This window comes from Oncorhynchus tshawytscha, linkage group LG12 (assembly GCF_018296145.1).
Source record: "Oncorhynchus tshawytscha isolate Ot180627B linkage group LG12, Otsh_v2.0, whole genome shotgun sequence".
Lineage (NCBI taxonomy): Eukaryota > Metazoa > Chordata > Actinopteri > Salmoniformes > Salmonidae > Oncorhynchus > Oncorhynchus tshawytscha.
The window spans coordinates 71,157,642-71,172,056 of record NC_056440.1 but is presented as its reverse complement, the minus strand read 5'-3'; the positions used below and the strand labels follow the sequence as shown (position 1 = coordinate 71,172,056).

General features: G+C 50.1%; 1 protein-coding gene across 4 annotated transcripts in view; it reads left to right on the top strand.

Moving 5' to 3' along the window:
* Positions 1-14,415, top strand: part of LOC112264215 (chromodomain-helicase-DNA-binding protein 9-like) — a 131,884-nt gene that overhangs the window by 8,854 nt on the left and 108,615 nt on the right. For all 4 annotated transcript variants that reach the window (XM_042331025.1, XM_042331027.1, XM_042331026.1 and 1 more), the window contains exon 2: positions 4,477-6,248. In XM_042331025.1, coding sequence (XP_042186959.1) covers positions 4,614-6,248 — 1,635 coding nt within the window. In that variant the 5' untranslated portion in view covers positions 4,477-4,613. The remainder of the gene's footprint in view (positions 1-4,476; positions 6,249-14,415) is intronic.

Below are 14,415 nucleotides of genomic sequence, written 5' to 3'. Positions count from 1 at the left end.
ACCTTACCTCCCTAATCTTACTACATTTGCACACACTGAATATAGACTTTTCTATTGTGTTATTGACTGTATGTTTGTTTATCCCATGTGTTGTATGTGTCGCACTGCTTTGCTTTATCTTGGCCAGGTCGCAGTTGTAAATCATAACTTGTTCTCAACTGGCCTACCTGGTTTAATAAAGGTGGGAAAAAAATGTGTTAAAAAATGATGTACTTTTCCTCTTGCTCAGTTGTGCACCGGGGCCTCCCACTCCTCTTTCCATTTTGGTTAGAGCCAGTTTGCGCTGTTCTGTGAAGATAGTAGTACCCAGCGTTGTACGAGATCTTCAGTTTCTTGGCAATTTCTCTCATGGAATAGTCTTCATTTCTCAGAACAAGAGTTTCAGTAGAAAGTATTTGTTTCTGACCATTTTGAGCCTGTAATCGAACCCACAAATGCTTATGCTCCAGATACTCAACTAGTCTAAAGAAGACCCGTTTGATTGCTTCTTTAATCAGAACAACAGTTTTCAGCTGTGCTAACATAATTGCAAAATAGTTTTCTAATGATCAATTAGCCTTTTAAAATTATAAACTTGGATTAGCTAACACAACGTGCCATTGGAACACAGGAGTGATGGTTGCTGATAATGGGCCTCTGTATGCCTATGTAGATATTTGCCGTTTCAAGCTACAATAGTCATTTACAACATTAACAATGTCTACACTGTATTTCTGATCAATTTGATGTTATTTTAATGGACAACAAATGTGCTTTTCTTTCATAAACAAGGACATTTCTAAGTGACCCCATACTTTTGAATGGTAGTGTATATCGCAAGTAGTAAGTACATTTGCCGTTAATTCCTATAATTTCGAATCTACAATGTTTGTTTTGTTACGGTTATTTTTGTTAATGCTTTTAATATATTGTTACTTCAGTCTTTTACCGTTCTGATTGTTGGAGTGAACACGTTGTTTGCAGAGCGCACAACCTATGCTACACTTGTGAAAAACAAGTTTTGGTTTGTTTCATTCAATTGACTAGTTTTGACAATTTAGTCATTGTGTTTTGTTTGGAGCGCTCCTGTCATTGTTGAGTAAGGATGCGCATTGATAACTTCTTATCTCTTGTGCAAATAGCTTACAGCTGTGTCTGTTTGGAGCTCACTGGCAGGAAACTCTGAGCACCCAGAATATGTTATACATAGGTGCAAGTTTGCTAGCATGAGCTTCAGGCCACACCCTAGTTAATAGTTGATACAATGTTGTTGGTTTTATGAGCTGTTTTTACATAGTTGGCAATGGCAATAGAAGTAACTTTTTAGGTTTGTATCATTTTTATTAAGATTTGGATAGAATTTTGATTAACCACATGACAATGATTTTGACATACGTTATTATAAATTAAATCTAACTGTTACACGAAAATGTGCATATGAAAACCATAACTGGCATGCAGATCGGTAGAAATTGTAAGATAAAATGGCATTCCACATCAGAAAAGTTACCGACTCGTGTAGCCTATTACCGGCAACTACAGAAGATTAGCTGCAGAATCTGCGAAAGCCAGTAGGAGCGGGAGAAGGATGGTTAGGATGGTCAGGTTAAGTTTTTCTTCTGATTATCTTCATCTCTGGCACCCTCTTGAGTCATTTGTGTCTTATTTAATCAAAAACTGCTCTTAAAGTATCAGACAAACTCAATGCATATATAGTTGCTTTTATTTAATTACATTTGGTGTGTCTATATGTGGAGAAATGCACATTTATAGGCTGTCTATGGTTGAGACTAGGTCTGTCGCACACTAAATAGTATCTTGGTCTACCGAAAGTCGTCTGTTCTATCGACCAATCGATTGGTCAAAGCTATTATTTAGTGTGGGACAGCCCTAGTCTCAACCATAGACAGCCTATAACCGGTTGTATTGTACATCATATAGCTTAGGTTCTACAGTACATCATTGGTCCCAACTAATTCAAGACGAAGAAGCAGCAGCAGGAAAAACTATGCGGCTCAGCTAAGCTACCTAACCTACCCCTGATTACTCATTCAGTTTGTTGAGCGGCCCGGGTAGGATTCTGGTCTGATGTTACCTCTAATTGAGTGATCAGATTTTCCTGTCTGTTCGGGAGAATTAGGCCTGGCCATTCTGCTCATTGTCAGTTACAATGGAGCCCTGCTACGTGACTGAGAGCGATGGGAGTTCTCTTTTCATGCCTAGCCTGCCCTCAGCTGTAGGTCTGTGTTTCAAGAGAAGAGAATACTCTCCTACTACTGGGCTGGCTGCTTGTCACATGAGAACAGAGCTCTAGTATAGCCAAGAGCTGGGCATGGGATATGATCTGGCCCCTGCTATCTGGTGCTCCTGTTAAACACAGTTCTAACTGCTATAGCTGTCCATGTTGTTATGGAATGGAGGTCCAGCACAACTGTCATTTATGAAGATGAGTAAGGTTACATTAATGATTCACAGTAACCATGTTAGGGTTAAGTCTTGATGCTTCCTGTATGAATCTTGTGTATTGTCTTGGTTGTGTGCTTGTGTCATACTGGGCCTTTGTAACAATGAGTAAAAAGTAAGGTTTCATCATAGCCAAGGACAGCCCCACTACTAGGGCTGGGCAGTATGCAGATTTTCATATCTTAATACTGTTCTTCTCTCATCCCGAGATGTATAGTTTTACCATGGAGGCTGCTAGCTAAATATGCTAACAAGCGCAAATGGAAAAATATTTCAAAGACCGGCAGCCCAGCTATAAAGTTATACATACATAGGTAGGAGCTACTGAATGTCATTTTTGGTGAGTTTGGACATTTACAAGCGAATGTGACCGAGATACATTGTGCAATAAACAGTACTGGCTCTGGAGCAGCATGTGTACACGCTGTGTCTGTGGAGTCTCTAGGGCAACAAGCCTGCTTGCTCTGCTTACAGAAGAAGAGACAGAACACCCTTTCCGTTCTCGGCCTATCAGCTGACAGCATTCTGATGAAGCTACTTTTCTCGGTGTAGCCAGCCTACTTTGTTCCAAATTAACTTCAGGAAAAACATTAGGAAATGTAGCTACATTCTTTCTATAATAAACAGAAATATGATGGCCATGCATTGTTTTTGCAAAAAATACATTGCATGTTCATTGTAAGCTCATTTAGTCTACTTGTGTGACTGCCAGCCTAATAGCGTTGCGCTTCTGTTGTCATCTGATGAAAATGAACCTATATTCTGCTGAATGTGTTGCAGTAATATATTTTATGTGAAGAAAAACTATAGTTGCACATCCCTGATCACTCTATTGAAGCAAAAAAACACTTGACTTTCAATATAAAACTCAACCCCTGTCAATACACAGCTCTACTGCTCCCGCTTTGTGGCATTTACAAACAAACATGTGACTGGCTCAACTGTTCTGGGAAGCTACGGTGAGCTTCATAATGGAAAATAATGTGACAAGTGAAATGAAGAACGCTTTATCTTCTAACATATTGCCCAAGTTGACTGCAGGTATTTACTTACAAAGTAGCTACAAATATTAAAATATATAGAAAAATTTCAAATAGTTAACGGTATTTGTATTTGAAAAACCATCCCGTGGCTATTTCCAAATACCCCGCTATACGGTATACCGCCCAAGCCTACCCACTACCCCACTTAACCTTAGCAGAGGTTCACGAGTTGTGGTTGAAGCATTGGATCTCAGTTGTATGCCCCCCCCCCCTCTGTAAGACTTGTGAGAGCCATGACTGTACATTCAGGAAGGCATTCAGGAAGGCATGTCAAAGTGTTTGTAGTGAGGTGAGTATGAGTCAGCAGGCCTTGACCAACACAAGTGTTCCTTCATCTTCTATTGGTCATTGGTCTGTGGCTAGATGATTCCTGAGCCAACCTCCCTGGCTGTTGACACAAACAGCATCAGCTGTCTATCTGTCTGTCTGCACCTTCCTCCCACACCTTCAGTAGCTACTAGCAGACAGACGGCTCGATAGATAGCAGGCACAGCACAGCCACAGGGCTGAGGCTGATCACATCAGGGGGCTTTGAACCAAGGAAGACTAGAGGCACCTGGCTGTTGGTCTGTCTGGCAGTTGATTCAGTTTAGATCAGATCAGATGCGTTACCACACAACTACCTGCTGCCAACCAGAGATAATTGACAGTGCCAAATTTATCCCAGGCCTGTCTGACCTAGCCATTACTTGGCTTTTTGGCAGCCGCTGTTTTCACTGTTGACGTTTACGTGGCTGAGAGCGTCTGTTATGGTAATAAATTGTAGTGTATATGAGGTAGAGGTGTATGGAGATCTTGAAAACAACTAGAAGTTTATTGATTTGAATAACACAGGATGAACATCAAAAGGAGACGGGCTAAATTTCTTAAAATCTATTTGGCAACTGAAAATCTCTTTATTGTGCAGCCCACACACAGCTCAGTATGAACGAGACATGTTTAAAGATGTTTTTCCCATCTCTGTTAAATCTGACTTGAGGTTTTGTCTTAGTTTTTCTCTCCAGAGCCAGTCTGTGATGGACATACTGTAGCTCAGTAACACGTGGCGCTCCTCAGCACCAGCTAGAACCCAGCAGAGGTCCAACGTGGGGGACTGGTCTCCTGAAGACTGACCCTGGCCCCTGGGCCATGACAGATCCCATCATGGACTTCTTTGACGACCCCAACCTGTTTGTGGGAGGGCTGGACGGGTTGGCTGAGGAGGGCTTCCCCCCTGGACCCTCGCTGGTGGATGAGCTCAACCTCAGCGCAGGCTTTGAGCCTCTACAGGTGGAGCCGATGGGGTCAGGGAAACACCCTGGGATGATACCCACCTCCATGCCCTCCTCCACCCAACAGAGCATGGCTTATGGGCAGCAGATGGGGCATTTTCCGGGCATGAAGGCCCAGAACTCCATGAGACAGCCCTTCGCTGGCTCTGAGGGTGTGGGTGGTGGAGGGATGATAGCAGCACAGCATACCCAGTTCCATGGACGCTCAATTGGTCAGGCACCCCAATCCAACGCGTTGTTTTCCAACAGCAGCCCCATGTGGGGCAACCAGGACCAGAACGGGAACCTCTACCACTCAGTTCCCCAGCAACAACAACAACTACATCAACAACAGCAGCAGCAACTCCACAACCAACAGCATCACCTCCAACAGCCACAGCAGCAGCACCACCCTTGTCAACAACAACTTCAGCAACAACAACACCAGCTTCTGAACCAGCGGCAGCAGCAGCACCTTCATCAACAGGTAGTGAACCCTCAGTCTCTGCCCCAGCAGCACCACAGCTTCCCCTTCCACCAGGCCAACCAACAGCCAGCATCCCACAATCAGCAGCTTACCACCGGGGGGACCCAGTTCCACTCCAGGGCTGTGCCTAACTCAGAGGCTCTGGCCACAGCTAATGTGGAAACCCCCAATGCCTCGCTGGCTGGAACCCCACCACAGCAGGGTGGCTACCAGCTGGTGCAGGGGACTCAGGGGGCCTTTCCTGGGGTAGGGCCAGAGGACTCTAGCATGTCCTTCTCCATGCAGACCTGCTCCCCCATGGCTCACACCCTGTCCTCCTGCTCAGTGAGCTCCACCACCGCCTACCCTCCCTCCCAGTACTCCTTCCCTGGCCAGGGACAACCTGGCATCTCCAGCCTGAGCCAGCCTCTCTCTTTAGCCCCAGTGTCCATGATCCCCACCACCACTCCCCTGCCCTCCTCAGTGCCTGAACTCTCTCTCGTGGGAGCTGGATGTGCGTTTTTGTCTGCTCCAGGGATGTCTCAGCATCACCAGCCCGAGCAGGTCCCAGTCAGCCAGGCTGAGGACGAATGTCCCTTCCGGGCTCTGCGCTGCTCCAGGCAGACCTTAGGGAACTACGACTCATCTGAGATGTTTGGCCAGGCCATGAGCTGCTACCCCAGTGCAGTCAGCCAGCTCGTTCCAGACCAGCACCAGCTCCAGAACTGTGGATCTAACTTGGAAGTTACCAGACCTCCGTCCAGCACCACTACCAGTAACGGCTACGTGTCTCTAGAGGTTAGCCTGGCAGGGCTGCAAGGGGAGGTGGAGGCCCAAGGAGGGGGCTTTGAGGGCTTGGAGGCTCCGGACCTGCTGGCTGATGAGCTGCTGCCTCAGCTGGAGGCTGCCCTCAGTCAGCACGACCACCACGACTCCAACTGTTCCTGGACCAATGGTGGGGATGGAGAGAGGAATGGAAAGGGAGAGGAGGAAGAAGAGATGAAGGAGGAAGACAGGATCTCCATATCCATGGACTACAAGATACAGGTAAACCCATTGGGCCATTAACACTTGCTTTCAGTCTGAGGCTGGCTAGGCTGACATATGCTGACATATGCTGACAGAAAGGATGATATGGATGAAATGCCTAGTTATCCAGATTCCGCAGAGTTCTCCCTCATTCATCTATTTAAAGATGCACTATGCAGAAATCACTCTGCCATTTCCTGGTTGCTACAATTCTAATTTCAGTTTATGTGACAAAACAAGTAAGTATAGTGTAGAGAGTCATCGTACCATCTAAACCACTGTGAAATATATTTCCCATAACCCAAAATATTGTATTTTCAGCTGTTTGAAGCTTGTGTACAAAACTTTAAGTAAAAGATGCAAAAATGGAAACGGAAAGCGTAGAAATAGCCCACATAGAACAGATCTACGACTTCTTGCTTTCAATGAGAATGACAGATTTATGTCACATTTCTATGTGAATTTGGTCAGGTCATTCAAAAAGTTACATATTGCAGCTTTAATGTATGACTACAGGGGAAGAAATACACATTGCCAATGTATAGAATAGTTGTGGTTGTTGGTGCTAATAGTTGTCCTTCCACTTGACCACATGGGCAGGAGGGGATTGGTAAAGCGAATTGTCAAATGTCAAATTATTTCTCATTCCATTCCCATTTAAATCTATATCTGCATCTTATCCAGGTTGTTTTATCTATTCAGTTCCAACTATGTTGGAAAGTAATGGAAATAATTGACAGTGAGAAATGTATTTGTGACAGCTACGTTAATGGATACATCTCTTGCACTGACAGAGAGACTAGAGAGAGCCTTGCCATGCTTTCACTCCTCTCAGCAGCCAGACGCCAGCCAGCCACCCACCCATGTAATGTTTAACTAGCCCTGGAAGAGCATGAGCATATTTGGTGCACCTGCAATCAGGGGGGAGGTGGAGCAAGGGAGGGAGTGAGGGAGGGGAAGGAGGCTCAGCCCTCCTTTAAATGATAATAATACAGCCTATTCTAGCTTTCCTCTCAGTATTGTGTCCCAAATGGCACCCATATTTTACCAAAGCCCTGGTCAAAAGTAGTGCACTAATTAGAGAATAGGGTGCCATTTTGGGACATAGACAGACAACAGGTAATTACAGTAGCCTAGCTGTGTCCCAGGGCCTGATTAATAGTGGCAGCAGTGTCTCCAGGACTTACAGTAACTAAGCGTACTCAGGGCTATAGATGTGGGTCGGGGCAGGCTAGAGGCTAAAGACACTGCCTGTCTGTCTGTCTTGCTGCTGCGCACTGCACTCACTACATGGCTAGATAGAGTGTGGGGGTGGTTGCTGTTGTGGTTTTCTCTGTGCGTGTGTGTCTTTGAGTGAGAGAGAGGGAGAGAAGGGGGAGGGAGAGAGGATAGAGATGGACAGAGGGAGTAGTGAGTGAAGGAGGGGAGGGGGAGGGAGAGAGGATAGAGATGGACAGAGGGAGTAGTGAGTGAAGGAGGGGAGGGGGAGGGAGAGAGGATAGAGATGGACAGAGGGAGTAGTGAGTGAGAGAGAGGAGGGGGAGGGAGAGAGGATAGAGATGGACGGAGTGAGTGAGAGAGAGGAGGGGGAGGGAGGGAGAGAGGATAGAGATGGATAGAGGGAGTAGTGAGTGAGAGAGAGGAGGGGGAGGGAGAGAGGATAGAGATGGATAGAGGGAGTAGTGAGAGAGAGAGGAGGGGGAGGGAGAGAGGATAGAGATGGATAGAGGGAGTAGTGAGAGAGAGGAGGGGGAGGGAGAGAGGATAGAGACGGAGAGAGTGAGAGAGAGGAGGGGGAGGTAGGGAGAGAGGATAGAGATGGACAGAGGGAGTAGTGAGTGAGGGAGAGGAGGGGAGGGAGAGATGGATAGAGGGAGTCGTGAGTGAGAGAGAGAGAGAGGAGGGGGAGGGAGAGGGGATAGAGATGGAGGGAGTGAGTGAGTGAGAGAGAGGGGAGAGGGAGAGAGGATAGAGAGGGACAGAGGGAGTAGTGAGTGAGAGAGAGGAGGGGGAGGGAGAGAGGATAGAGATGGATAGAGGGAGTAGTGAGTGAGGGAGAGGAGGGGAGGGGGAAGGAGAGAGAGAGAAAGGAGGGAGGGAGGCTAATGACAGACACAGAGAGAGGTAGAGAGTGCATTAGTGTGCTGCTCTGGCTCTGACAGGCACAAGGCGGATCCTGGGGCAGAGCGGCCAGTAGCATAGCAACATCCATCCACACACCTCTCTTAGCCTGGTTCCACAGTGACGCAGACAGCCAGGCAAAGAGGACCGTCAGCAGCAGTCTGTACTGTATGTCAGACCTGGGTTCAAATACTATTTGTTTAGGTCAAATACTTAAACTGTGCTTGAGTAATGGAACCAATAGAATAGTCCCAAAACTACTAACCCCACCCATCTGGAACTCCAGGCAGGCTAAAGATTTCAAATAGTGTTTGAACCCACATCTGATCACCAGCAGGACAGTGTGTCTGTTCCCTTTCATGGCCCTAGTGCTGGCACATGCAGCTCAGCACTCATCAGAACTATCTCTGACTGGCTCTGTAAATTGTAAACAAGCACACACGCACACACCCACAAACACACACACAACTACTCTCTGGTGAATGGTGACTCACAAGTCGCTAGGTCTTTACCCTGACTCTACAGCATAGCTCTGTCCCTCTCAACTCTACCACTTAGACTAACAGGTAGGCTGAAATACTCAAGCACAGACTGGTGTTTTGACCCAGCAGCCAATTTGTCCAATTTGTCCATCCGCTAATTGAAATGGGACATGGAACACCAGCGAACAGGCCCAGCTTCCCTACAGTCTGTGTCAACATCCACCCTTGTGTTGATGCTTTTGGGTAGACTGCTCTATTCATGTCCACGGGTGTGTGAAGAGCCAACAGATACTGTGTTTGCTGAACAGGCAGGGCATCAGGGGATAGAGTGGTGCCCATCCCCCTGTCCTAGTCTCACTGCCTGTCTCTAGCCCTGTCTCACCCCCTAGTCCTGTCTCACTGCCTGTCTCTGGCCCTGTCTCACTGCCTGTCTCTGGCCCTGTCTCACCCCCTAGTCCTGTCTCACTGCCTGTCTCTGGCCCTGTCTCTGGCCCTGTCTCACTCCCTGGCCCTGTCTCACTCCCTGGTCCTGTCTCTGGCCCTGTCACACTCTCTGGTCCTGTGTCTGGCCCTGTCTCACTCCCTGGTCCTGTCTCTAACCCTGTCTCACTACCTGTCTCTGGCCCTGTCTCACTGCCTGGTCCTGTCTCTAGCCCGGTCTCACTGCCTGGTCCTGTCTCACTCCCTGGTCCTGTCTCTAGCCCTGTCTCACTGCCTGGTCCTATCTCACTCCCTGGTCCTGTCTCTAGCTCTGTCTCACTGCCTGTCTCTGGCCCTGTCTCACTGCCTGGTCCTGTCTCTGGCCCTGTCTCACTGCCTGTCTCTGGCCCTGTCTCTGGCCCTGTCTCACTCCCTGGCCCTGTCTCACTCCCTGGTCCTGTCTCTGGCCCTGTCACACTCTCTGGTCCTGTGTCTGGCCCTGTCTCACTCCCTGGTCCTGTCTCTAACCCTGTCTCACTACCTGTCTCTGGCCCTGTCTCACTGCCTGGTCCTGTCTCACTGCCTGGTCCTGTCTCTGGCCCTGTCTCACTGCCTGGTCCTGTCTCTAGCCCGGTCTCACTGCCTGGTCCTGTCTCACTCCCTGGTCCTGTCTCTAGCCCTGTCTCACTGCCTGGTCCTGTCTCACTCCCTGGTCCTGTCTCTAGCTCTGTCTCACTGCCTGTCTCTGGCCCTGTCTCACTGCCTGGTCCTGTCTCTGGCCCTGTCTCACTGCCTGTCTCACTGCCTGGTCCTGTCTCTAGCCCTGTCTCACTGCCTGGTTCTGTCTCTGGCCCTGTCTCACTGCCTGGTTCTGTCTCTGGCCCTGTCTCACTGCCTGGTCCTGCCTCTAACCCTGTCTCACTGCCTGGTTCTGTGTCTGACCCTGTCTCACTGCCTGGTTCTGTCTCTGACCCTGTCTCACTGCCTGGTTCTGTCTCTGGCCCTGTCTCACTGCCTGGTTATGTCTCTAGCCCTGTCTCACTGCCTGGTCCTGTGTCTGGCCCTGTCTCACTGCCTGGTCCTGTCTCTAGCCCTGTCTCACTGCCTGGTTCTGTCTCTGGCCCTGTCTCACTCCCTGTCTCTGGCCCTGTCTCACTGCCTGGTCCTGTCTCTAGCCCTGTCTCACTGCCTGGTCCTGTGTCTGACCCTGTCTCACTACCTGTCTCTGGCCCTGTCTCACTGCCTGGTCCTGTCTCTAGCCCGGTCTCACTGCCTGGTCCTGTCTCACTCCCTGGTCCTGTCTCTAGCCCTGTCTCACTGCCTGGTCCTATCTCACTCCCTGGTCCTGTCTCTAGCTCTGTCTCACTGCCTGTCTCTGGCCCTGTCTCACTGCCTGGTCCTGTCTCTGGCCCTGTCTCACTGCCTGTCTCTGGCCCTGTCTCACTGCCTGTCTCTGGCCCTGTCTCACTGCCTGTCTCTGGCCCTGTCTCTGGCCCTGTCTCACTCCCTGGCCCTGTCTCACTCCCTGGTCCTGTCTCTGGCCCTGTCACACTCTCTGGTCCTGTGTCTGGCCCTGTCTCACTCCCTGGTCCTGTCTCTAACCCTGTCTCACTACCTGTCTCTGGCCCTGTCTCACTGCCTGGTCCTGTCTCACTGCCTGGTCCTGTCTCTGGCCCTGTCTCACTGCCTGGTCCTGTCTAGCCCGGTCTCACTGCCTGGTCCTGTCTCACTCCCTGGTCCTGTCTCTAGCCCTGTCTCACTGCCTGGTCCTGTCTCACTCCCTGGTCCTGTCTCTAGCTCTGTCTCACTGCCTGTCTCTGGCCCTGTCTCACTGCCTGGTCCTGTCTCTGGCCCTGTCTCACTGCCTGTCTCACTGCCTGGTCCTGTCTCTAGCCCTGTCTCACTGCCTGGTTCTGTCTCTGGCCCTGTCTCACTGCCTGGTTCTGTCTCTGGCCCTGTCTCACTGCCTGGTCCTGCCTCTAACCCTGTCTCACTGCCTGGTTCTGTGTCTGACCCTGTCTCACTGCCTGGTTCTGTCTCTGACCCTGTCTCACTGCCTGGTTCTGTCTCTGGCCCTGTCTCACTGCCTGGTTATGTCTCTAGCCCTGTCTCACTGCCTGGTCCTGTGTCTGGCCCTGTCTCACTGCCTGGTCCTGTCTCTAGCCCTGTCTCACTGCCTGGTTCTGTCTCTGGCCCTGTCTCACTCCCTGTCTCTGGCCCTGTCTCACTGCCTGGTCCTGTCTCTAGCCCTGTCTCACTGCCTGGTCCTGTGTCTGACCCTGTCTCACTGCCTGGTTCTGTTTCTGGCCCTGTCTCACTGCCTGGTTCTGTCTCTGGCCCTGTCTCACTCCCTGGTTCTGTCTCTGGCCCTGTCTCACTCCCTGTCTCTGTCTCTGGCCCTGTCTCACTGCCTGTCTCTGGCCCTGTCTCACTGCCTGGTCCTGTCTCTAGCCCTGTCTCACTGCCTGGTTCTGTCTCTGGCCCTGTCTCACTCCCTGGTCCTGTCTCTGGGCCTGTCACACTGCCTGGTCCTGTGTCTGGCCCTGTCTCACTGCCTGGTCCTGTCTCTGGCCCTGTCACACTCTCTGGTCCTGTGTCTGGCCCTGTCTCACTGCCTGGTTCTGTGTCTGGCCCTGTCTCACTGCCTGGTTCTGTCTCTGGCCCTGTCTCACTGCCTGGTCCTCTGTCTGGCCCTGTCTCACTGCCTGGTTCTGTCTCTGGCCCTGTCTCACTGCCTGGTCCTGTCTCTGGCCCTGTCTCACTGCCTAGTCCTGTCTCTGGCCCTGTCTCACTGCCTGGTCCTCTGTCTGGCCCTGTCTCACTGCCTAGTCCTGTCTCTTGATTTCGGTTGGGCTTATTGTTTGTGCAAAATTGTAACCTATGTTTGAGACCAACGCATGTGAAGCACACCTGTGTCTCTCACAGAACTGAAACGGGATTCACTTCCTATGATCTCTCGCCCTCTTTGCCCTGATAGACATGAATGAGCCTGCAACGCTGATCTCTCCAGTGTTGCACTTCATCATTTATTTCCTTATAGAATCATAGCCGTGCGAAGGGTTCTGGAGGAGCTGCATCACCCCTGATACATTTGCCAAAGTTATAGAGTTACTGCTGTCTGTTCAGAAAGAAATTAAATAATTCAGAATAGCCTAGTACACCATGAGAAAGCATATAATTTAGCCACAGAGGAACATTAGCGTCTTTAAAAAAATAGTGCCTAGCTGTGAAATGTAGCCCAATAACAAGGCATAGCCTACAGTTGGGAACGCATGGGAAATCTGTCAGTTAATAAACAGCATGCATCAATACCGGTATATAGTATACCACCCAGACAGTTGTAGGCCTAGTCCTCAGGAGCTAGTGCTTGGCTGTTCACTGTTAGTCACACAGAGAGAATGACTTCTAGACAGAGGGCTTTTGTTCCCAGTCATTGTGAAGACAGCAGTATGATAAAGGAGCTGAGTATTTCTTTTTTTACCTTTATTTAAGTAGGCAAGTCTGTTAAGAACAAATTCTTATTTTCAGTGATGGCCTAGGAACAGTGGGTTAACTGCCTTGTTCAGGGGCAGAACAACGGATTTTTTACCTTGTCAGCTCGGGGATTCTGTAACGCTTGTCGTCTGGAGGAAGAGAGGAGGACCAATGCGCAGCGTGGTAAGTGTCCATTATTTTAATAAAACAACTGAACACTGAACAAAAACGACAAACAGTCCTGTAAAGGTGACGAAAAACACTAAACAGAAAATAATCACCCACAACTAAAATGGGGAAAACAGGCTACCTAAGTATGATTCTCAATCAGAGACAACAATCGACAGCTGCCTCTGATTGAGAACCATACCAGGCCGAACACAGAAATACAACAAAGAAAAAAGAACATAGACTACCCACCCCAACTCACGCCCTGACCAAACTAACACAAAGACAAAATAAAGGAACTAAGGTCAGAACGTGACAGTGCCCCCCCCCAAAGGTGCGGACTCCGGCCGCAAAACCTGAACCTATAGGGGAGGGTCTGGGTGGGCGTCTGTCCGCTGTGGCGGTTCTGGCGCGGGATGTGGACCCCACTCCACCATAGTCTTTGCCCGCTTCAGTGCCCGCTCAAGTGGCGCCTTTAGAGCGGTGAACATCGTTGCCGACCTCGGACTGGGGACCCTTGCAGCGGGACATGAATAGATGGGAGACTCCGGCAGCGCCTGACTGACGGGCGGCTCTGGCAGCTCCTGACTGACGGGTGGCTCTGGCAGCTCCTGACTGACGGGCGGCTCTGGCAGCTCCTGACTGACGGGCGGCTCTGGCAGCTCCTGACTGACGGGCGGCTCTGGCAGCTCCTGACTGACGGGCGGCTCTGGCAGCTCCTGACTGACGGGCGGCTCTGGCAGCTCCTGACTGACGGGCGGCTCTGGCAGCTCCTGACTGACGGGCGGCTCTGGCAGCTCCTGACTGACGGGCGGCTCTGGCAGCTCCTGACTGACGGGCGGCTCTGGCCCCCCAAAACGAGACCAAAATGTGCACCCAGGGGGGGTCCCAGGACCGGGTTTGGGAAACCCTATTATAGACAACAACTAGGCTACTAGAGGTAGTTGGCAGAGAACAATCTCACCACGGGTTGTGCATACCCTTATCTGTCCTCACACGTGATGCAGTCTTACTGCATGACAGCCCCATTACAAACAAATAGCCTTTTGATGTGGTCGTCTAAGCAATAGGCACACCCTGGTGGTTGAATAGCTGATGATGAGCTGCTGTGCTGTACAGCAGGTGCCTCCTGTCTGACTCAGTGCATCAGTAGTTTAGATTTATTCTTCGACTCCCCCGACCTCACTCTCCCCTCACCCCCTCCTCTGGCCTCTGGGGGCTTTGAAACTAAAGTGTGGGTGGGGGTCAGGGGGGCCATGTGTGTGAAGCCGACTCAGCCAAGAGTGTCTGTGGCTGTCAGCCCCCACTGAATTGCTGTCTTTGTTGCTTCCTGACCTTCCTGGGTGAGGTTTATGTAACTCCCAGCCAGTCAACCAGTCAGCCAGGCAGAGAGTGCTGCAGTCAGCCCTGAAACATGACACCAAGTCACTACTCTACTCTTTGGAGGGGGAGGGGCCCACTGCCGCTGGGAAACCTGCCCTCCACGAGGCTGAGAGATGATTGGCTGTTTCTCTGGCTGC